The sequence below is a fragment of the Somniosus microcephalus genome, chromosome 14, assembly GCF_052327205.1.
Source record: "Somniosus microcephalus isolate GS21.2 chromosome 14, FLI_Smic_1.0, whole genome shotgun sequence".
Lineage (NCBI taxonomy): Eukaryota > Metazoa > Chordata > Chondrichthyes > Squaliformes > Somniosidae > Somniosus > Somniosus microcephalus.
This window is the reverse complement of record NC_141000.1, coordinates 49373247-49396664: the sequence shown is the minus strand read 5'-3', so window position 1 is coordinate 49396664 and position 23418 is coordinate 49373247. Positions and strand designations below refer to the sequence as shown.

General features: G+C 47.4%; 1 protein-coding gene across 2 annotated transcripts in view; it reads left to right on the top strand.

The window, feature by feature from the left end:
* Positions 1–23418, top strand: part of LOC147107484 (glycerol kinase) — a 125103-nt gene that overhangs the window by 90416 nt on the left and 11269 nt on the right. The window contains exons 15-19 of one of the 2 annotated variants that reach the window (XM_086006556.1): positions 539–623; positions 7134–7254; positions 15797–15940; positions 19876–19956; positions 21821–21950. In XM_086006556.1, the coding sequence (XP_085862682.1) occupies positions 539–623; positions 7134–7254; positions 15797–15940; positions 19876–19956; positions 21821–21825 (436 nt within the window). In that variant the 3' untranslated portion in view covers positions 21826–21950. Of the gene's footprint in view, positions 1–538; positions 624–7133; positions 7255–15796; positions 15941–19875; positions 19957–21820; positions 21951–23418 lie in introns of those variants that run through there. The other variant, XM_086006555.1, reaches the window with a different exon arrangement.

Sequence of the window (23418 nt, the reverse complement as noted above, 5' to 3'; positions counted from 1 at the left end):
CAATACTTTAGATAAACAATAATACTAAAGCAACTGTGTCCAGCAAAAATTTTGCTTAACATTGTCCAAGTATGGGAATATTGAAATTTAAATCTCTCACATGAATCCGTGATTGATTAATTCCCAGTATGCCTTGACTATACTCTGGCCTTGTGTCTCTGCATGCGTTCTCCATTTTCCTTTCTTCCCTCCTGCACGGAGTCCACTATTTCAAATGTCTTTTTGCTAATGAAATACTGTATAGAAATGCAAGCAATTGCTTCTATTGCTAGAATAGTTTGTTGTACCCAAACTGCAGTTTTGTAGTTGCTACATACAAATGACTGTATATAGAGGTGGAAATTTTTCAATATTTCAAAATGTGTTGATTATAACCTAAATAGGGTCCATTATAACTAATGTTATCTGTTGCCAAATAAAAGCTATTAATTATTTATTCTAAAACATGGAATATTGAAATCTTTTGCACTATCTAAATCATATCTGTGCAAATTTACTTTACTTAACTTAATAAAATGTTTTTCCACTTGCTCTGCAGAATAATATGTGGCATTACCCAGTATACAAATAGAAATCATATTGCATTTGCTGCACTAGAAGCTGTTGCCTTTCAAACCCGTGAGGTAAGCCAGTGCTTTATTCTGTTGAGAGTGCATCTTTGTTACAGTTTAAATTTCTTTGCCGAAACTGTCCTGGCAGAACCCAAACTGAGTATCAGTGAGAGGTTATTGGTAAGTGCTGTTGTCAGCTCTTTCTATCACTTTGCTGATGATTGGGACGAGGCTGATAGGGCAGCAATTGGTCAGGTTGGATTTGTCCTGCATTTTGTGAACAGGATATACCTAGGCAATTGTTGGGTAGACGTTGTAGATGTAGATGTGCTGGGACAGATTAGTTAGTGGTGCAGCTAATTCTGGAGCACAGGTTTTCAGCCCAATAGGCAGGATGTTGTCAGGGCTGGGTACAGTTTGCTGTGTCCAGTGCACTAAGCCAATTATTTGTCACATTGAGTGAATCGAATTGGCTGAAGACTGGAATCTGTGATGGTGAAGACGCAGCAGGAGGCCAAGAAGTATCATCAACTCAACACTTCTGGCTTAATATGGTTGCAAACGCTTCTTGTCTTGCCTTTTTCACTTGTATGCAAAAGACAAGGCTGAGGTGTTTGCAACCATCTTCAGTACACATAATTGCCTGAACTAATCTGAACTTTTAATCTTTAGTTGCCTCTAAGTGTAAATGCCAGTAAGTATTCTTACCAACAGGCTTCTTTATGAAATTGAAATGACAATTCTATATTATATTTTAAAGGGTATGAACACAGATTATACAATTTAATTAAAATATTGATTTATATAACTCACTTTTAAAAGCAATTTAGACAGTGGATTGTTTTTGCTATAAATAAAGAGCTGGATATATTAGAAACATAGAAGATAGGAGCAGGAGTAGGCCATTCGGCCCCTCAAGCCTGCTCCGCCATTCAATGCGATCATGGCTGATCATCCAAATTCAGTACCCGGTCCCTGCTTTCTCCCCATACCCCTTGATCCCTTTAGCCTTAAGAAATATATCCAACTCCTTCTTGAATATATTTAATGAATTGGCCTCTACTGCCTTCTGTGATAGAGAATTCCACAGGTTCACCACTCTGGGTGAAGAAATTCCTCCTCATTTCTGTCCTAAATGGCCTACCCCTTATCCTTAGACTGTGACCCCTGGTTCTGGACTCCCCGACCATCGGGAACATCCTTCCTGCATCTAGTCTGTCCAGTCCTGTCAGAATTTTATAAGTTTCAATGAGATTCCCTCTCATTCTTCTAAACTCCAGCGAGTACAAGCCCAATCGACCCAATCTCTCCTCATACGTCATTCCTGCCATCCCAGGTATCAGCCTGGTGAATCTTCGCTGAACTCCTTCCATGGCAAGAACCTCCTTCCTCAGATAAGGCGACCAAAACTGCACACAATACTCAAGATGTGGTCTCACCAAGGCCCTGTACAACTGCAGCAAGACATCCTTGTTCCTGTACTCAAACCCTCTCGCTACGAAGGCCAACATACCATTTGCCTTCTTAACCGCCTGCTGCACCTGCATGCTTACCTTCAGCGACTGGTGCACAAGGACACCCAGGTCTCGTTGCACTTCCCCTTCTCCCAATCTATTGCCATTCAGATAATAATCTGCCTTCCTGTTTTTGTCACCAAAGTGGATAACCTCACATTTATCCATGTTATATTGCATCTGCCATGCTTCTGCCCTTAGGCTGGATTTTCATGTAGGAGGCGGGACTACAACTTTTGGGGTTGTAGTCCCGCCTCCATCGAGTTCGAGCCAACCCACGCGATTTTATCTTGATTGACCTTGTTGAGCCCACCCAACGGGCTCAGCAGGCCAATTAAGGGCCAACCGGCAACAGGTGACATCACAAATTGATATTTCATCTGTCAAGACCTTTTGACAGATGAAATATCAGCGTTTGACAGCTGTTTGAAGCTGTCAAACACTGACAATCTGTACTCCAGGTTAATTCCTTCCTCTCAGAATGATTTAGAGATCTCCCCAGAACAGAAAGCTGAATGCTGCAGATTTTGACAGATCGCAGCCATTCTGCTTTCTGTGCCGGTGAGATGAGGGACTCCCGAGACCTGAAGGAAGGAAGGTTGTAAAAGTAAGTACATGTAAGTAAAACTTCTTTAAACACTTTAAACACACCAAACACACTTACCTTTGCACTCATGCACCCATCACTCACCTGAACACCGGACATCTCGACCCCCTCCAAGCCCTTCATCCCGACGGTCCGCCTCGCTAACTTGGCGTGGTTTGGAGCCGTCGGGAATCCCACATTTCACCAATGAAAATAGGGATTAGGCTAAAAGCTGCCTGTTAACTACCTGTTAACAGGCAGTTAATTGGCACTAATCCCCTTCCCACCTCGGGGAGGCGGGTCCCAGTGCGGGTCGGGTATCCGCCTCCTTTGAAACTGGTATGGAGGCGGGATGGATTCGTGCCCCCGATTTCAGGATTTTAACCCCCCACACGCCTCCAATCCCGCCTCCACGGCCCAATGCAAATCCTGCCCATTAGGTGTACATTCTATCACCAAATGACAGCCACCCATATGATGTAATTTCAATTTATTGGTTACTTTTACTGGCTGTAGTTAGAGGTGGTTAAATTATATCACACCCTAAAACAGGCGCGGGTTAATCACGTAACGCGATTCCCTCACTTGTTCAATGTGTTGCAGGCAGCATATTAAATTTGTGCTTCCTTCTGTTTACATGATTGCCGCGTGCAGCCAGCGCTACCTGCGCTGTTCATTGGCTGCACAGATCAGCAGGGGGCCCAATGTCATGAGTGGCTAGCGCTACTTAAAAGCAACCTGCACCTCTTAAAGGGGAGGTGCATTGTGGCTGCAAGAAATGGTGGGAGTTGTCTGAAAACTGAATCTGTGCTATGATACTTTGAGGAATGGCTGAACATGCAAGAGAGAGCAAGGTTTTCTGATAATGCTCTAGAGGCTGGAGGCCTTGATGCAACAGGTGGAGAGAATGGGGGACATCCTGTATACGCAGGGGGGCCGGAGGTCCTCGAGACATATGCTCAGGTGGCAGTGGAAGGAAGTAGGTCTATGCCAGGAGTATCGCTACAAGGAGCATGGAGTCCACCTCCAACTTCGCACAGGGCTTTGCACAGAACTTGGAGCCCATCCTTTCCAACAAGCAATGGGTGGTCACTTCCATCAGCACACCTATGGAACCCACCATGATGCCGCGTCTAAAGACCGATGTCACAGTTCCATTGCAGCACAAACAGCTTCCATCAAAACTCTTGAGTCCTGCATTGGATTCTCAGACTGCTGTCTTGGAAGCACAGACTGCTGCTATTGTGATTCTGGGTACCACTGTTGAAAGGGCCATCCAGCAATCTGTTCTCCAACAGAACAGCAGTATTGCTGAGGTGCCAGGAGAATGGCAGTGGCTCCATGGGGGACAAACCTGCTGTCCCCTCTCAGGATAACAGCATTCCTACTCCAACCCCTGCCACTCCGCCAGTGCCCTTGCTGTTACCTGTCAGCCAGCCGGTCCAAACTGCTGCAGCCTAGGCTGAGATGGTGCAATCTGAAGCCGAGCCCCCTCGGCCCAGAGTTGCTCAAAGCCATCCTGCAAGGCCAACAGCGATGTCCTCAATTGAAGGTCAGCAGCCTTCCACCACTCATGCTGCAGTCACTGGGGAAGTATCTTGTAGGAGCACTAGGAAAGGTAAAGGCACATGGAAGACCGGCACTAAGGGAATGCACAAAGGTGATTAATTTTCTATGCATTATTTAATGATTGAATTGATAAATTTGAATTTGCATTTGGTGTTTTTTTATTTCCGTGGTGAACTGAGGGAGGAACCAATAAGTGTTGTCAGAAAGAAGACGATGTGATGGTCAGTGAGAGAGGAAAGGTAATGAGTGTGGACCTGTTGGTGAATCGGGTGGTGTAGTTGAGTTTACTGGTGTCACTCATGTATAATCTGACCACGTAGAGCCCTGGCAGATAGGGGCTGTCTACATTGCAGTCTCCCTTCCTCTTCCGCCACTTCCTCTCGCACTTCCTCCTCCTCATGCTCCTGTACCTTAGCTTCTTGCCTGATAGGTGGTGGCAAGGGATGTTCCCGCATAATGGGCAGGTTGCGCAGCATGCAGCATACTACCTCAAAACTCGATACCCGCTCAGTTGAGTACTGCAGGGCTCATCAGAGCGATCCAGGCAGCGGAAGGGTTGCTTGGTGACACCAATGGTCTGCTCTATAATGTTCCTTGTGGCAGTATAGCTCTCACTGTGTGCATGCACTCCTGACCAAAATCACAAGCCATGTCTTACTGCGGTGGGTCACATACAGGTTGCACAGAGAACTGCTGCCTGTGGTTGCATATCAGCTGCACATTGAAGGAGTGGAATCCCTTTCTGTTGATAAATATGGCCGAGTTCAGATGAGGAGCATGCAAAGCAATGTACATGCAATCAGTGGCACCCTTCACCTAGGGGAAGCCTACATACCTTGTAAAACCTCCTGCTTGTCTCTGGCAAGAGGGAATAAGATGTACATGTTTCTCATTGTATAGAGAGCCTCAATGACCTCCATTACACTGCAAACTGAGATGTTGCTTAAATCTCCACTATCGGCTTGAAAGGAGCCAGAGGCATAAAATTTAAGAGCCATGGTCACCTTGACAGTCACGGGTAACGCTGTCCTTGCTCTGCTTTGAGGCTGCTGTTGTGACGGTGGCAGCACGGTGGCATAGCACTGTTGCCTCACAGCGCCAGGGACCCGGGTTCGAATCCGGCCTCGGGCGACTGTCTGTGTGGAGTTTGCACATTCTCCCCGTGTTTGCGTGGGTTTTCTCCGGGTGCTCCGGTTTCCTCCCACAGTCCAAAGATGTGCGGGTTAGGTTGATTGGCTATGATAAATTGACCCTTAGTGTTAGGGGGATTAAATACGTGGGGTTACGGGGATAGGGTGGGATATGTGTTGGTGTAGGGGTTACGGGGATCGGGTGGGATATGTGTCGGTGCAGGCTCGATGGGCCGAAATGGCCTCTATCTGCACTGTGGGGTTTCTGTGATTCTGTGACTGCAGCAGTTGACAGATATCAGTCACGACGTCTTTTGTGAACCAACGATGTTTCATGCACTGGTTCTTACTGAAGTTGAGGTAAGAGAAACAATAACAACAACTTGCATTTATATAGCACCTTTAATGTAGTAAAACATCCTAAGGCACATCAGTGGAGCGTTATCAAACACCGAGCCACGTAAGGAGATATTAGGACAGATGATCAAAAGCTTGGTCAAAGAGGTAGGTTTTAAGGAGCATCTTAAAGGAGGAGAGCGAAGTAGAGAGGCACTGGTGCCGTGTCCTTCAAGACATCATTATTCACCTGTGTGAGATTAAGACAGGACATTAGCTGGAGTTTGGTGATCCAAAATGTGAGCGGTGGCTTCAAAGCAGTGTTGCACACTGATTTACGTCTTGAGCTGCCTGCCCTGCATGCTGCTGCTGGTTATTGGGTGTATGCCATCAAACCCCTTTACCAAGATGGTGTCCTGCACACTTCCCAGTGGAATTGTGTGCCCACATCTTGGACCCCATTTTGAAACCTTAGGTGCCCACGTAGCGCCTAAAATTTTTTTTTAAAAAGGCACTACGTGGCCAATTTAAACCCCAAATAGTCTAGATTAAGTTGTCCACGTGAACATGCATACAATATAAAAAGAAGATTGGAAAAAGACCATCAATATCCATCAAACCAGCCCATCCAGACATAGTGCAGTCACGTACACCATTTACCTATTTTTCCCCCACCCACCACCCCATCACAGAATCTCCTGGCAGATCAACAACCCAGAGAGAAAAAAACTTGGTCAATTTAGGAAAAACACTGGGAAATTCTTCTCCAACTCCCAAGACAATCAAACAGAGCTCCAGGATATCGTAGTCACTCAGGATTCCTTCTGATCCCAACTGCAGACAACTTGCCCTTTATAACTGGAAATGATCTCTTCTCTCAGGACCCTATGCGGCTCCCTTTTGAAGGACTGCAGAGAGTCCATACTCGCATCACGCTTCAGTCTCTGAGCTTTACTTTCATATTTTACTGACACTTGTAGTGAAACCAGTGGCATGAAACCTTGTCAGAATTTCATACACTACAGGGTAAATGCAGTCATTCCATGCTCCCTGTGGGAGCCATGCTTTTGAATTAAGTGTGGTTGGTAAAATCAGCACTACAATGTTATAGCTTTATTTCTGAACTGCGCTCTCTGACTAAACCTCCCTGCTGGGAGTGCGGGATTAAGGAATTTATCCGTACAATTTTATTCGCAAGTGAAAAGTTATATTAGATTTTTTTTTGTCGAGGACAAATGTGCATCATAAGTAGGACATTAGGTTCTGTAGGTAATACAAATGAAGTGAGTAACTGGTCTTTAAATCTTTTTAAATCTTTTACGTGTTGAATAAAATTTATTTTTGGGCGATGCTAATAAAGAGCAAATCTAGATTGGAAGCACAACAAAAGAATAAATAGACTTAACTGTGCTTCTGTTATTGTTCAGTCATTGTATGCTTCTTTTAGCTTCTTGAGGCCATGAATAAAGACTCTGGGATCAATCAGACTAGTCTCCAAGTGGATGGAGGAATGACCACTAACAAGATAATGATGCAGCTTCAATCAGATATTCTTTGTATACCAGTAGGTAAGAATCCAAGATTCCGTCCTTCCTATTGTTCACCTGTCACAAAAAAGGAATCACGCTTTTCAAGTACTTGATACTTTTAGAATCATGAAAATTGAGCAATATTTTTGTTCTTTCTAAAATATGAAGAGTAAGTCTGAAAACAATTGCTATTGCACAGCATTCCAAAGGATTGAATGCCATTCCATACAAATAGATTAGACATTTAATTTAATGAAGGTATACAATCTGAAGCTTGCCTGAAGGCTGTGGTAGAATTTCTGCAGGAGTTCTCCCAATCTCCTCCTTGAAGGTCAGTGGAAATCCCAGAGAAATAGTGGAAACACCATATTGATAACCGCAATATTGAATTTATTACAAACTAAAAAGGTACTAAAATTAAACTAAAGCAGTTGTCTTTTTTCAATAATAGTCAACATTTAAGAGCTACTTTGAAAGTAATGTGAAGCGCGGCACTGGTTCTTTGCTTCAAGTTGACCATGTTGGGAGTCATAGGCCTAGAAATTCAGTTGGCTGCGCCAGGCGTTAGCGCCTTAGGAGGAGCAGATCTCGAGCGCTAGGCGCTTAGCACCCGGGCGCTGCATGATCTGCGCCTCGCCCCAACTTCAGTAGACATTTAGCGCCGGCGCAAAGTCTTTGCGCGCGCAGATCATGACGTCATTTCGTCGTGCAACGCCCTTTGTGCGCCCGGAACCGGAACTTCACTCGCGCCGCCCCATTGTGCGCCGGGCGGCCCTAATGACTGTGAAGTGGAACGGTACACAGCGAGGCGGGCCGCGGGGAGCGCAAATTAAAGGGCACTTACCCTGCACTATAAAGGGCAGCCATTTTGCAGCATTCACTCTTGTGCAACGGATTTTTGGAGAGAGACCAAGGAAGTGAGCTTACTGCTTTGGCCCAACACTAGGACAGGTCTTTTTGGCTTCAGGCCAGAGCTGTGCAATTCTCTTTGCCTTCATTGAGATCTCAGTGTTTACCAGCATATTATGGGGGCTGCATTGGGTGCCAACGCTGAGTTTCAGCCTTATGTCGGAAGGGCTTACAGACGCCGTGAGAGAGTGGCAGCCCTGGCTAGACGCAGAGGGGGCAACAGGCGTCACCAAGTGAGGCCTTACCCACCCAGGGTATACCACCAGCAGTTCTCCTATCTCAACATGTCTGCCGCGCAGTGTGTTAGGAGGCTGCGATTCAGAAGGGAGGTGGTTGCAGACATCTGCCAGCTGCTTCACAGAGATCTGCATCCACAGCTGATGCGCAGGACGTCTCTGTCGGTGGCGGTGAAGGTGACGGTGGCTCTCAACTTCTATGCCACCGGCTCCTTCCAATCCGCTACTGGGGACATCGCTAACATCTCCCAGTTCGCCGTGCATTGCTGCATCCGCCAGGTGACCAATGCCCTTTTCAGAAGGAGACGTCAATTCATCTCCTTCCCCATGACCCTGGACAAGCAGCAGCAGCGTGCAGTGGGATTTGCAAGAATAGCGGGCTTCCCCATGGTGCAGGGCGCCATTGACTGCACGCATGTGGCTTTGCGGGCACCTCTGGAGCATGCCGAGGATTACCGCAACCGGAAGGGCTACCATTCCCTCAACGTACAGCTGGTGTGTGACCACAGGCAGCGCATCCTAGCTGTCAATGCCCGCTTTCCAGGCAGCAGCCACGATGCCTTTATCCTGCGACAGACAACTGTGGCTGACATGTTCCAGGCACAGCCTCACCCAAGAGGATGGCTTATCGGGGACAAAGGCTATCCTTTGTGTACCTGGCTCATGACCCCGCTCCGCGCGCCCACGACCCCTGCTGAAGAGGCATACAACGAGAGCCATCAAGCGACCAGGAACCTCATCGAACAAACAATCGGCATCCTGAAGCAACGGTTCCGCTGTCTGGATCGCTCCGGGGGAGCCCTCCAGTATTCGCAGGAGCGAGTCTCCCAATTCGTCGTCGTTTGCTGCATGCTGCACAACCTGGCTAGCCGCAGGACTCAGGCACTGCCACCTCACGTTGGACCACCACCTCAGGAGGAGGAGCAGGAGGAGCATGAGGAGGACGAGGAGTACCAGCCCAGGAGGGGGGCAGAAGGTCCAAGGGCCGCCCGTCGGCGGCTTATTGAACGTCACTTCTAGGCCCCCTGTCAGGGAATGGCTTGTGCCAATGAAAGAACATGATTGCAGCCGCTCCGCAAGCCCTCAGCCGGTTAAGGCAACAAACACTTCAAAGATCAAACATGGACAATGTGAATAAATAAAATGGTTTATTGTACAAACTCAGGGCCCTTCCCACATGAAAACCAATAACACACGAAACCCCCAAAAAACACTCACACACATGACTCACTCCCACAACCTGGGGAGGATTAACAAAAGATGTCAACAAAAATGGCCTCATCCTCGGCCTTCAAAAAACAAACATACCAAAAAACACAACATTTGGACACACCCTCTACTTTGTGTCCCGCGAGGGCGATGCCTTCTGCAAACTTTGCCGGCCCCTGGATGCCCTGCTGCTCCTCCTCAAAGTGAGGCCAGTGGCTGCTGCAAGGCTGGGGGACGGCTCCTGAGGGGCACATGTCGTGACGGCAGATGCCCTTGGGGGTCGGCCTAGACGAGGTCTGGCCCTCGAGGGGCTGGCTGGTGAATGCTGCAGCTGTGGCTGGCCAGCATCAGTCGCTGCAGCAGCTCGTGGCAGCTCCACTGGGGGAGTGGCAGTGGCGGCTGGAGCAATGGGGGCAAGCTGGCGGATGGCAGCCACTCGCTGGTTGCCTGAGACACTGGCACTCGGCTGGGCCAGCACTGCAGCATGTGCAGCAATCTGCCGAGGGACAGACCGCTGTGCTGCTGCAGCGCGCCGGGTGCCCTGGCGATGCCGGGCTGACACAGCGAGTGTGGCAGCAGTGAGTGCCCGTGTTGCCCTGTTCTGTGACCGCATCAGAGCAGCCAGTGACTGCACGGCACCACTGATCACCTGGCCAGTCACTGCCACAGAGGCCCCGAATTCGGTGACACTCCGAGACAGGGACTGCATGGCCTCAGGCATCCGTCCCACTACCCCCATGAGCTCCGTGTGCCGGCGCTCCGAGTCCGCGGACATGTCCTCGAGGCGGCGCATCTCCTCGGCGTTGACCGTCCCCGGACTGGAGGCCGGACTCTCCCTCTGGGGAGAAGGCCGCCGAACTGGCCGACCCTTCCTGCGTTGCTGGACGCCGCTGGGCCCAGCAATTGGACTCCCCTCCAACCCTTCCCCCACGCTCCCCTCCAGGGCCGCCTTCCTCTTGCTCCTCCTCCTCCTCCTCTTCTGAGGGGCTGTCACTGGCAACTTCAGGGACCTCCTCCTCACCATCTGAAAGCAGGAAGGCACAAGAGTAGCTTTAGAGTGAGGAGAGGGCGTCAGCGAGGGATGCATGAGTGGTGGCATTCAGCGCATTGGTCGGACAGTGGCAAAGGATGTAGATCTGATGCGCAAGTGGGACGAGAGAGGTCCAAAAAATGATGTCCTTACCATTGGTGCCCAGAACAGGGTCGGCATCTCCAGATGCAACGGGGCCAATCACCCGGGCACCCATGATGCGCTCCACGCACTGTTGCAGCTCGGTGAGCGGCTGGATCTGGGGTCCGCCTCCCCCGGTCACAGCCCGGCTCCTCTTATTATTGGCCAGCTTGGCCTGCAAGAGAAAGGACGGCCTCTAAGTACAGTGTGTAGCCCTGATCTTGTGTGCACTGCCTCCCATGGTCGAATAGCCTGGCCAGTGTGTAGCCCTGATCTTGTGTGCACTGCCTCCCATGGTCGAATAGCCTGGCCAGTGTGTTAAGTGTACAATGTGCAATTGATGTTCATGACTGACCCAGAGCTGCTGCATGAGGGCTGGCCATTAGGGCTTTCAGGTCCCTTTGCCCATAATGTGAGGTGCACATGCAAGGATGAGGAGGTCACTGGAAAGGGTACTCACCCTGACAATCCTGGCGAGGTCATTTAGTTTCTTGCGGCATTGTACCGCGCTCCTGGGGACCTCACTGTTCGATGTCACCCTGGTGGCGACATGCCTCCAGGCTCTCCGGTAGACGCGGGTTGGCGGCTTCCTCCCATTGTCTGGGAACAAAATATGGCGTCTCTTCTCCACAGCGCTAACCAGAACCCTCAGATCAAGCTCTGAGAAGCGCTGCGCTCGTTCACGGGCCTTCTCCATACTTTGAGGCGCTATATGGGTCCAGCAGCAGTGTTCAGGCCTAGCTGGAGGGCTCCAGTGTGCAGGGCGTGGCAGCAGACCAAGTCGACCCTTCCCCCTTAAGAGCTGGCCGGCGCCAGGGTGTCTGCTGTCAATCAAGAAATGGCCGCACCTGCGCTGCGCCCGGCCTCGGCGGTATCGCTCAGCACCTCCGGCTTAGCGCCTAAAGAGAGCCGTGCATTGCCAGTTTTAGCGCTCGAGCAAACTCTTAAGGCGAAGCTAATGAATATCGGTGAAGTGGACTCGAATTTGCGCCAGGCGCAAACTTTAGCGGCCGCCCGACTTTACCGCCCCAAAAGTGGCTATAATGAATTTCTAGGCCATAGTCATAGAATCATAACGGCACAGGAGGAGGCCCATTGAGCCCGTGCCGGTTCTCTCTCGAGCAATCCAGTCAGCCCCATTCCCCCGCTCTATCCCCGTAGCCCTGCAAGTTTATTTCCCTCAAGTATCTATTCAGTCTCCCCTTGAAAATAATTAGTGTCTCCGCTTCCACCACTTCCATCGGCAGCGAGTTCCAGGTCCTCGCCACTCGCTGCGTAAAAAGGTTTTTCCTCACATCCCCCCGTATCTCTTGCCCAAAACCTTAAATCTGTGTCCCCTAGTCCTTGTACCATCAACTAGTGGGAACAGCCTTTCCCTGTCTAGCCTATCCAAACCCATCATAATCTTGTATACCTCTATCAAATCACCCCTCAACCTCCTTTGCTCTAATGAAAACAAATCCAGCTTGTCCAAGCTGTCCTGGTAGCTAAGACCCCCCCCCCATCCCCGGAACCATTCTGGTAAATCGGTAAATCTCCTCTGCACCCTCTCAAGGGCCTTCACATCCTTCCTAAAGTGTGGTGACCAGAACTGGATGTAATACTCCAGTTGTGGCCTAACCAGCGCTTTATAAAGGTTCAGCATAACTTCTCTACTTTTGTACTCAATACAGGAAACTTTGTGATATCCGGCACCGACGGGACCGAGCTGTTGCCGATCTATCAAAACTGCTGGACAAACCAGCGTTAATGTTGAAGCATACGGAGATTTGCAGCTCCGTATCTGGCAACAAACACTGTTGCTTAGCAACAGCTTCTAAATAGTCGGCCGTACCTTGGAAGCGTCTCTGTAGCTTAGCAACAGCTTCAGAGAGACTTTGCAGAGCCTGACTGTTGAAAAAAAAGCCACGAGAAGAAAAAAAAGCCACGAGAAGAAAAAAAACCTAACAAAACGGCTCCTGATTTCCGCCGGTGGATCGAGGTTTCCGGACATACAACCTCCAGATAAACCAAAGTTTCCTGTACCTCTATTTATGATGCCCTACATCCCATATGCTTTGCTAACCACTCTCTCAATATGTCCTGCCACCTTCATGCACATTAATTCCCAGGTCCCTTTGTCCCTGCACACTCTTTAAAACTGTGCCATTAAGTCTATATTGCCTCTCCCTGTTCCTTCTGCCAAAAACCTCACACTTCTCTGTATTAAATTCCATCTGCCACTTGTCTGCCCATTCTGCTAGCCTTTCTATGTCCTGCTGCAGTCGATTGGTATCGGCCTCACTGTTTGCCACATCCCCAAGTTTGGTGTCATCGGCAAATTTAGAAATTATACTCTCTATTCCAATATCCAAGTAATTTATGCAGTGGCCCCATCACTGACCCTTGGGGAACACCACTGTCTACCATCCGCCAGTCTGAAAAACAGCCATTTACCACAACTCGCTGTTTTCTGTCCTTAAGCCAATTTCTTATCCAAGCTGCCACTGACCCACCTATTCCATGAGCCTCAATTTTGTTAACCAGCCTTCTATGTGGTACTTTTGTCAAACGCCTTCCGAAAATCCATGTGGACAACATCCATTGCATTCCCTTCATCAGTCGCCCCTGTTACTTCATCAAAAAATGCAATTAGATTAGTCAAACATGATCTGCTTTTTACAAATCTGTGTTGGCTCTCCTTAATTAGCTTAAACCTCTCCAAGTGCCCGTTAATTTTTTCCTTGATTATTGTTTCTAAAACTTTACCCACCACTGATGTTAAACTGACCAGCCTGTAGTTACTAGGATTGTCCTTGCACCCTTTCTTGACCAATGGTGTCACATTTGCCACTTTCCAATCCTCAGGCACTTCCCCCTCATCTAGTGAAGATTGGAAAATTATGGTAAGCCCTTCCGCTATCTCCTCCCCCAATTCCCTTAACAACCTGGGATGCAAGCCATCTGGACCAGGCGACTTATCCTCTCTAAGCATACCCAGCCTTTCTAGTACATCCTGTCTTATCAATTTTAACCCCTTCCATTGCTTCTACCTTTTCCACTTCTACCGATATTTTGTCAGCATCCACCTCCTCAGTAAACACCGATACAAAGTACTCATTGAATATTCTAGCCTTGCCCTGCGCCTCTAAGTATATATCACTTTCTTTGTCCTGAATAGGCCCCCACTTACGGTTTACATGCCGGTAGAAGATTTTTGGGTTCCCTTTTATGTTAACCGCCATTCTACTCTCATATTCTCTCTTTGCCAATCTTATTTTCATCTTCACTTTTTGGGAATGGTAACTCTTGAGGAAGCACTTGTTGCTACAAATGGAACTCTATTTCAGTTGCTGTTACTAACATTAGGAACTTGCTAAGGATAGTCCAGAGTTTATTCTCCTTTCCATGTCTTTTTTTGTGTCTGATACTCTGGAATTTCTGACCGCCTATTCTGGTGATTGTGTGGAGTTCAGTGTCACTGGTCCAGCCAACCCTGTGACCGCAACCTCTCTCTGATTGAATGTTGCCAAGCTCTGCTGTCAGCTACAAGCCCATCGGTCATGTAGTGTTGCAAATGTACTGGGGTGGGTTCTGTCCTTTTCACTCTTATCAGTAGTGATGATAATGTCTTTGCTCATGCAGGTACCTCTGATGGGGTCTCCGAAGTCTGTCTTCCATTTGTTCAGAGTTCACCAGATGTTGCACATATAAAGTGTGGGAGGCAGTTGCATTGTTCTGCTCCATTACTTGCTCAAAGTTTGGAACAGTTCTGGTTGTGTATGGATGTAATAGTCCATATTTTTTCCTAGAAACTGTCAAATTCCTTATGGTTTGGTTTGGTGTGGACAGCGCAGAGGTGATCTTTGAGGAACTTTGCTTTCTCTGAGTCGGTCTCTGCACTATAACCCAGGGTGGGCAACATTGATGTGTTTTCTCTGGCTCTGCCCTGCAACAGCAATAATAACTTGCATTTTTTTAAACTCATTTTGGCGATATGGGCATCACTCGCAAGGCCGGCATTTATTGCACATCCCTAGTTGCCTTTGAGAAAGTGATGGTGAGCCGCCTTCTTGAACCACTGCAGTCCATGTGGTGAAGGTACTCCCACAGTGCTGCTAGCTAGGGAGTTCCAGGATTTTGACCCAGCACTGATGAAGGAATGGTAAAATATACCCACATTGTGGTTGTGTGGAGCATGCATCTCCTGTCCTTGTCCTTCTAGGTGGTGGAGGTCATGGGTTTTGAAAATGCTGTTAAAGAAGCCTTGGCAAGTTGCTGCAATGCATCTTGTGAATAGTATGCACTATGCTGGTGGTGGAGGGCTTTGGGGAATCGGAAGATGAGCCACTTGCTACAGAATAGCCAGACTCTGACATGTTATGATAGCCACGGCATTTATGTGACTGGTCCAGTTGAGTTTATGTACAATGGCAACCCCCAGGACGTTGATGGTAGTGCCACCAGGAGTACTGATTCATCAGCTGAGGGTCGTAATCAGCAGGAGGTTTCCTTGCCTATGGGGGTATGTATTGGTCTTGTACTAAATACTTCTTTGAACACTTTCCACTGCTTTTCTGTAGGTTTACATGTTAACAGCTCAACCCAGTTTAACTGTTCAGCTTATGCCTCATTGCTTTGAAGTCAGCCTTACTTAAGTTTAAAACTTTGCCTTGTTTGTATGTGCTTGGTTTTTGTGTGATCTTTCTCCTTCTTGAACTTGATGTCAAACTATCATGTTATGGTTGCTGTTTGCAAGATGCCTCCTTACTGAGTATTGTGGTAGGACTACTTCCCTTTCAATAGATGATCAAGCTAACACGTTCCGCAGCCTCCTTCCAAGCAGACCTCTTGCTCTTCATATGGGTGTGGTGATAGCGGGTCCATGACTTCAACAGTGCCAAATTCCTGCCTGAAGCACAGTGAAGGGGACAAAGAAGTGCTTGAGATATCGAGCACCTTGCACTGACAAAAAGCATAGCAAGTTTTGTGACTGCACCTACATTAACAATTTAACACAAAAATCTAAACACGCAACAAGCAAGTAAAACATTTAGTGTGTTTGGTTTTCTTTCAGTAAAACCAGCTATGGCAGAAACAACTGCGCTAGGTGCTGCCATGGCAGCTGGTGCTGCAGATGGTGTTGGAGTGTGGAGTCTGTCTCCTGACGATCTCTCAGCAGTAGTATTGGAGAGGTTTGAGCCACAGATAGACCCTGCGGGTAAGAAAATGTTTGTTCTGAAACTCTTTTCAGAAAGTTCATTTGTGAAACTATATTACATTTTAATTTAATGAAAGTGCCAAAATCGATTTCTAATCTTTGAGCTTTAATGGCATTGCCCCTCCCATAGCAATGATGAACAACTTGAATGCTGGCATAAAATTTAGTGTTGCCCAGGTGAGTGACAAAATGTGACATTTAACAATAATAACAGTTTTCATTTAAGTAGCACCTTTAACATAGAAAAATGCCTCAAGGCACTTCACAGAAGTGTAATCATAAAAAATTGGATGCTGAACCAAAAGAGATATTAGGAGGGGTCAAAGAGATGTGTTTTAAGGAGTGTTTTTAACGGAGGAGAAAGAGATTGAGAGGTGTAGGAGTTAAAGAGGAAATTCCAAAGCGTGGGGTTTAGACAGCTAAAGACATGGTTGTCGATATTGGGAGGAGAGTGCATAAGATGCCACAGTTGGAAGAATTGAGAGGTCAGCAGGGGTTGTAGGGCTGGAGGAGATTAGAGAGAGAAAGGGGGTGAAGCCATGAAGGGATTTAAGCATGAGGATGAGAATTTTAAAATTGAGACATTATGGGCAGGAATTTAACTCCGGAGTTGGGTTGGAGGCGGGACTACAACGTTCGGGGTTGTAGCCCCGCCTCCATCGCGATGCGGCCAATCCACGTGATTTTAACTTGATTGACCTTGTTGAGCCCGCCCAGCAGGCCAATTAAGGGCCACCTGGCAACAGGTGACGTCACAGACTGAAATTTCATCGGTCAAGAGCTTTTGACAGATGAAATATCAGTGTTTCACAGCTGTTTGAAGCTGTCAAACACTGACAGTCTTACTTCTAACCCGAGTCCTTCTCCACAGATTCAGTTAGAAATCTCTCCTGCACAGTAAGCTGAAGGCTGTCACTTTTGACAGTTCGCAGCCATTCTGCTTTCTGTGCCAGTGAGATGAAGGACTCCCGGAACCTAAAGGAAGGAAGGCTGAAAAAGGTATGTAAAACTTATTTAATCACTTTAGACGCACCAAACACACTTACCTTTGCACTCATGCACACATCACTCACCTGAACACCGACATCTCGACCCCTCCAAGTCCTTCAACCCGACGGCCCACCTGCTCTAACTTGGCGTGGTTTGGAGCCATCGGGAATCCCACACTTCAACATCAAAAATAGGGATTAGGCTAAAAACTGCCTGTTAACTACCTGTTAACAGGCAGTTAATTGGCACTAATCCCTTCCCACCTCGGGTAGGCGGGTCCCAGTGCGGGGCGGGTACCCGCTTCCTCTGAAACTGGCATGGAGGCGGGTTTGGGTGCGGGAAGGGGTCGGGACCCCTGATTTCGGGATTTTACCACCACCCCCCCCCCCCCCCCCCCCCAAAACACCTCCAATCCTGACTCCACGGCCCAATGAAAATCCTGCCCATGGTGTCTAGAAGAGACAAAGGCATGGATGAAGGTTTCAGTAGTGGACTGAGATAAGGGCAATCAGGCGATGTTGCAGAGATGAAAGTAGGCAGTCTTTGTGATGGCGAGGGTATGGGGTCAGAAGCTCAGTTTGGAGTCGAATAGGACCCTAAGGTTGTGAACAGTCTGTTTCAGCCAGAGTCAGTGGCCGGGAAGGGAATGGAATCGGTGACAATGGTACCGTGTTTGTGGCCAGGGCTAAAGGTGATGGCTTTTAGTCTTCCCAATTTTAACTGGAGGAACTTGTGGCTCATCAAAGACTGGATGTCAGACAATCAATCTGCGAATACAGGCAGTGGAGGGTTCAAGAGAGGTAATGGAGAAGTAGAGGAGGGTGTCTGTCAGCATACGTTGAAAGCTGACCCTATGTCTGCGGATAATGTTGGCAGCATGTAGGTGAGAAAGAGGAGGGGGCCAAGGACAGCTTTTTAGGAGATTCCAGGGGTAACCGTGCAGAGGTGGGAAGAGAAGCCATTGCTAGAGATTCCTTGGCTACAATTTGGACAGGCAAGAATGGAATTAAGTGAGGGTAGTCCCACTGAGCTGGACAACAGAGGAGAGGGTTTGTAGAAGACTGGTGTGGTTGACTGTCAGACTGTAGAGCGCTCAGAAAGGGCGAGAAGGGATAATGCATCAAGGTCACAGTCAAAGAGGATGTAATTTCTCACTTCAATTAGTGGTGTTTCAGGGACAGAAATCTGATTGGAGAGATGAAATAGCAAGAAAGATGGCACGAATTTGGGAAGCAAATGCATTCAAGAACTTTGGAGAGGAATGGGAAGTTGGAGATGAGGTAGTAGTTTACAAGGACGGGACAGGTTAAGAGTTTTTTTTGAGGAGGATGGTGATGATGCCGATTTTGAAAGGGAGAGGTTTATTGGGAAGGGCTCAAGGGAGAGGAATTTGTGTTTCATGGACAAAATGAGCTCAGAGAGGGCATATGGGGAGATGGGAGAGAAACTAGAAGAAGACATGGAGCAGGGCCAGAAAAAGACAGGTGGGGAAGGGGGGTGGGGGGTGGCGGTGGAGCAGCAGAGGCAGATAAACAGATGATCCCAATCATCGTGACAAAGAAGTCCGTGAGCTCCTCACATTTATTGGACGTGAGGGTGGAAGGGGCAGGGGAGTGGTTTAAGAGATGATTGGTAGCGGAGTATCGAGGCTTGGGGTTATCTTTTGTTCTCCAGGATGATCTCGAAGTAATGAGCGGTTTTGGCAAAGGAGTGTGAGGTCAATAACACTTCATATGGTCCACTCAGATCGGGTGATGGATGGCTAAACCATTTGTGTGCCAGATACACTCAGGTCTGCACCCCTTGGGCATGGGGGAGTAGAGAGGGGGTCATAACAGGGGGGACGACGGGGTTGGGGGAGCAAGTAAATGTTTTTGCTGAAATCAAAGGCACAAAGGTGGATGTGAGACGGTGTTTGAGCAGATTGATAGCTGCAGAAGTATCATGGTGAATGGAGGGCAAAAGGTTAGGCAGTTGGCAGTTTGAAAGTGCTGTTGTAAGTGACTTGGGAACATTTTTTCCAACAGCGAGCGCAGAAACAAGTGGGGTTGGAAGGAGGTAGGGGGATGTGGATGGTGATGGATAGAAGGAAGTGGTCGGAGATGACTTTATCTGGGATTGAGACCATGGTCGTAGAGAGGACATAGGAGATTGCAAGATCAAGGGGGTGGCTGAGTATGGGTAAGGAAGTTTATATGGAGGAAGAGATTTAGGGAGCACAGGAAGGGAAGTAAGATCGGGTGATGGATGGCTAAACCATTTGTGTGCCAGATACACTCAAGTCTGCACCCCTTGGGCATGGGGGAGTAAGGGGGCAAGGGGAGTGAAGATGGAGATTGAAATCACTTGAGGAAGAAGATTTTTAAAAAAACTCCGGCCAACTTGAGTCACTCAGTGCAGAAGATGAGGCTGGAAAAAAGGGAGTATATCTCAGTGAGAAACTCAAGAGTGAGGGGGGTGGTAGACGATGAGGTTTTGAAAGAAGAGATGAGGGTGGTGGAAGGAGAGAGGAGTAAGGGGAGAGATACCAAGGTGTGATTTGGTGATGAGCCACATCGCCAGGCAGATGGTGGAAAGTATAGCCAGCCGGACAGGGTTTAGTAAGGGGTAAGCTGTTGCCATCTGTGAGCCAAGTTTCAGTCAGTTGTGTCAATACAGTCATGCACAATAAGCTTGTGGGTGGCAAGGTTCTTGTTATGAAGTGAACATTCTGGAGGGAAATGCTGAGAGAGGTAGTGATTGTTGATCACCTGGCAGAGTTCAAGAAGGCAGTTTAGTGAATGTATATTACATAGCTACCATCTAGCTGGTGAGAAGTCCACTAGATCAGTGAAAGATCATTTCACTAATTCTATCATTGCTTTTGGGAGATCCCTAATGGAGGTGTCTATCGGTAATGGTTTTCAAAATAATAGATGACTTAATGAGTATTTTTAAATCTTCAGAAAGCAACAAACGTTTTACTCGGTGGAAGCTAGCTGTACAAAAATCAATGGGCTGGATAAAGACAGAACCTGGTGACAATGGTAAGAATTTGTATTGCAATGCTAGATGGGGGGGGTATAGTTAATACGGAGGATGATTGCAACAAAATACAAGAAGACGTTGGTAAACCTTCAGAATGGGCTTGTAAATGGCAAATTAATTTCAATATAGATGTGTGAGGTGGTGCATTCTGTGCTGTAAATTCTCTGTAATTTTCCTTAATGAATTGTAGATTATTTCAGTTTGGCTTTGATGCTATTGATACAGGTTTGAATCTAATGACAAAATTTTCTCAAAACATGAGGAATCTTGGCCTAGAAATTCAGTGGCCTGCGCCACCAGTTTGCACCCAAAGAGGGCTTTTGCGCCACTGGCCACACCTACCGCGATATTTAGCGGGGCGCTAATGGCGGCATTAGCCTGTAGCGCTGCGCCGCCACCGATGACGTCATCGGTGTGCGCAGCGCCCCGCTATCGCCCCGCTGGCCATATTTGGTCGCTGCCGCCTCCTCCGCGCCGGCCGCAAACAGCGACCGGTACACAGGGGCCTACCTGTGGCGGTAGTGGGGCGAGTTAAGGTGGAGGTGCGGCCGGCCGCTTTTTCGGCGGCCGCCTGCCCGCACCTCCGTCCCCGGCCTCCTACACCACCCCCCCCGCGGCATTGCCGGCTGTTTCCCGAGAGCCCGGCACTTCTCCTTGGTGCCGGGCTCATTTGCCGGCACTCGCGAGCGGGGATTGCGCTGTTGCAGGCACCTCCCCCTTAAGAGTGGGAGGAAGGCCTGCAGTACCGCAGGCTGCCGTGCCGCAGCGGGTGGCGCTGCGGCACTTTGCGCACCGATATTCAGTTTCAGCGCCCCAAGCGGGGCGCCGAAACCCTTATTTAGCGGCCGGCTTCCACTTGGGGCGCTGAAACTGAATATCCCGCTGGCGCAAGTGGCTCCGCGCGCAGTGGTAATTCCGGCGCCCAGGCGAGCTGGGCGCCCCAAACTGAATTTTTAGCCCCTTGTGTCCTGAAATGCTGCTTTTTATTTTGCATGCACTGAATTGCTAATGTTGTTGAATTTCCTTCCATTCTTGCATTGATGTATGTTTCGCTGGGGTTATTTCTGCACTTTTCCCACTTCTACCACAGCAATATACAAATTCTACTTCTCAAACCCCAGGTCTGTTTCCAGGATTTACAACTGGGCCACTTGTTAAATTGTACCCTTGCTATATTGAGTTTGCTGGTATAATACTGGATTTGCTTGTGTAGTTATGCAAGTATCTCCAAGTTCTGTTGGCATACAAATAATAGCTACTTGACAGCATAACAGAATTAGAGTCATTGCCTTGAGTGGGTGGTAAAATTTTTAAAGTAAGAATTATGTGATAGAGCAGGATGGACAGTGTCTATTTTTTGCAAATGGTTCCAGAAAATAAACTTCAATTGAAGCCAAATGACCTTGTTCATTCGTGTTCATGCCTTTTTATTAAAGTTGTGCACAAAGTGTGCTGGAGCTCCGATGTGCTGAGCTATTCGAAAGGTAAGTGGCGGTAGCAAAAATTCCCTACAAAGCAATTGTTGCAAACCCAAGCTTGCCGTCTGGGGAACATCATGAGATCAAGCATTTCATCAAATGGAAGGAAAATTAGAAATGTGAGATCCTTTCGGCTATGCTCTCACACTACGAGGTAGCTGGTGAATTAGCAGAGACCTGATATTACCTGCCCAGCTGTGGATTTTTTTTGGGGGGGTGGGGTGGTGTAACATAAAAGCATAGAGGGGGTGGAGGGGCAATGTTAAAAGAAAAAATTTAAATTGTGCATTTAAAGTATAAGGCCTCCTTTAAGATGTACTTATACCAGGTATACAAGAGAGAGAATTCGCTGGTAATTAACTACAGATTTCTTTTTATCCTGCAGCCTAACATTGCTGACTTTTATTACCTTGATCACTTCTCAAGAACATGGAGCACTTAGTGAGCAGATAGCCACTGTTCGGACAACAAAAACCGAATGAAAGTTGAATAAAGTTCTCTCAAATATCATAGAATGGTCCAAACTAGTTGTTGTTTTAAATTGCTCAAGCTTCACTCTTGTATCCAGGAGACAGAGTACGGATAATGGGCAGGTACTCAGTTAATTGGCAGAATGTGACTAGTGGTGTCCCACAGTGATCTGTGTTTGGGCCTCAGCTATTCACTGTATTTATTAATGACTTAGATGATGGAATAGAGTGCCACAGATAGCAAGTTTGCCAATGACACAAAGATAGACGACATTGTAAGCAGTGTAGATGGAAGCATAAATTTACAAAGAGATATTAATAGATTGTGAATGGTGAAAACTGTGGCAAATGGATTTCAATGTAGGCAAGTGTGAGGTCATCCACTTTGGACCTAAAAAGGATTGATCAGAGTATTTACTAAATGATGAAAAACTAGAAACAGTGGAGGTTCAAAGAGACTTGGGGGTCCAGGTCCATAGATCATTAAAATGCCATGAAAAGGTACAGAAAATAATCAAAAAGGCTAATGGAATGCTGGCCTTTCTATCAAGAGGACTAGAATACGCGGGGGTGGAAGTTAAGCTACAGCTATACAAAGCCCTGGTTAGACCACACCTCGGGTACTTTGTTCAGGTCTGAGCACCACACCTTAGGAAGGATATATTGGCCTTGAGGCAGTGTAGTGTAGATTTACCAGAATGATACCTGGACTCCAAAGGTTAAATTACAAGGAGAAATTACAGACATAGGGTTGTATTTCCTGGAATTTAGAAGGTTACGGGGTGATTTGATCGAAATTTTCAAGATATTAAGGGGAACTGATAGGGTAGATAGAGAGAAACTATTTCTGCTGGTTGGGGAGTCTAGGACTAGGGGACATAGTCTAAATATTAGAGCCAGGCTTTTTAGGAGTGTAGTTAGGAAACACTTCTACACACAAAGGGTGGTAGAAGTTTGGAACACTCCTACAAATGGCAATTGATGCTAGGTCAATTGTTAATTTTAAAGCTGAGATTGATAGTTTTTTGTTAACCCAAGGTATTAAGGGATATGGGGCAAAGGCAAGAGTTAGGTCACAGATCAGCCATGATCTCATTGAATGGCGGAATAAGCCTACTCAATGGCCTACTCCTGTTCCTATAAAGCTATCAATCTGCTTCCATTGGATTAATAGTGATTAACAATTCCCAGTCAGTTGTTAGCTTGTATTTAGTTGCAGAGTACGGGTAATATAAGCAAATTTAATGAATTAAATATTGGAACGATTATTGGATTTTTGGGGAGCTTACCTCAAAATCTTAGGGTAAAGAGGTTCGCCCAATCTCCGACTGTAATGGCTCTTTTTGCTATTTCTCCCAGGTTTCCACTCCTATTTGCTGTTGGTAATCAGGAGGCATTTTTACCCCTATGTTAAGATAATGAGCCTTACTTTTGATAATTTGCCTTTCAACACAGCAGATTTCAGTTGTTTTAAATAACTAGATGCAATCTGGATATATTCCAATAGAGTTGG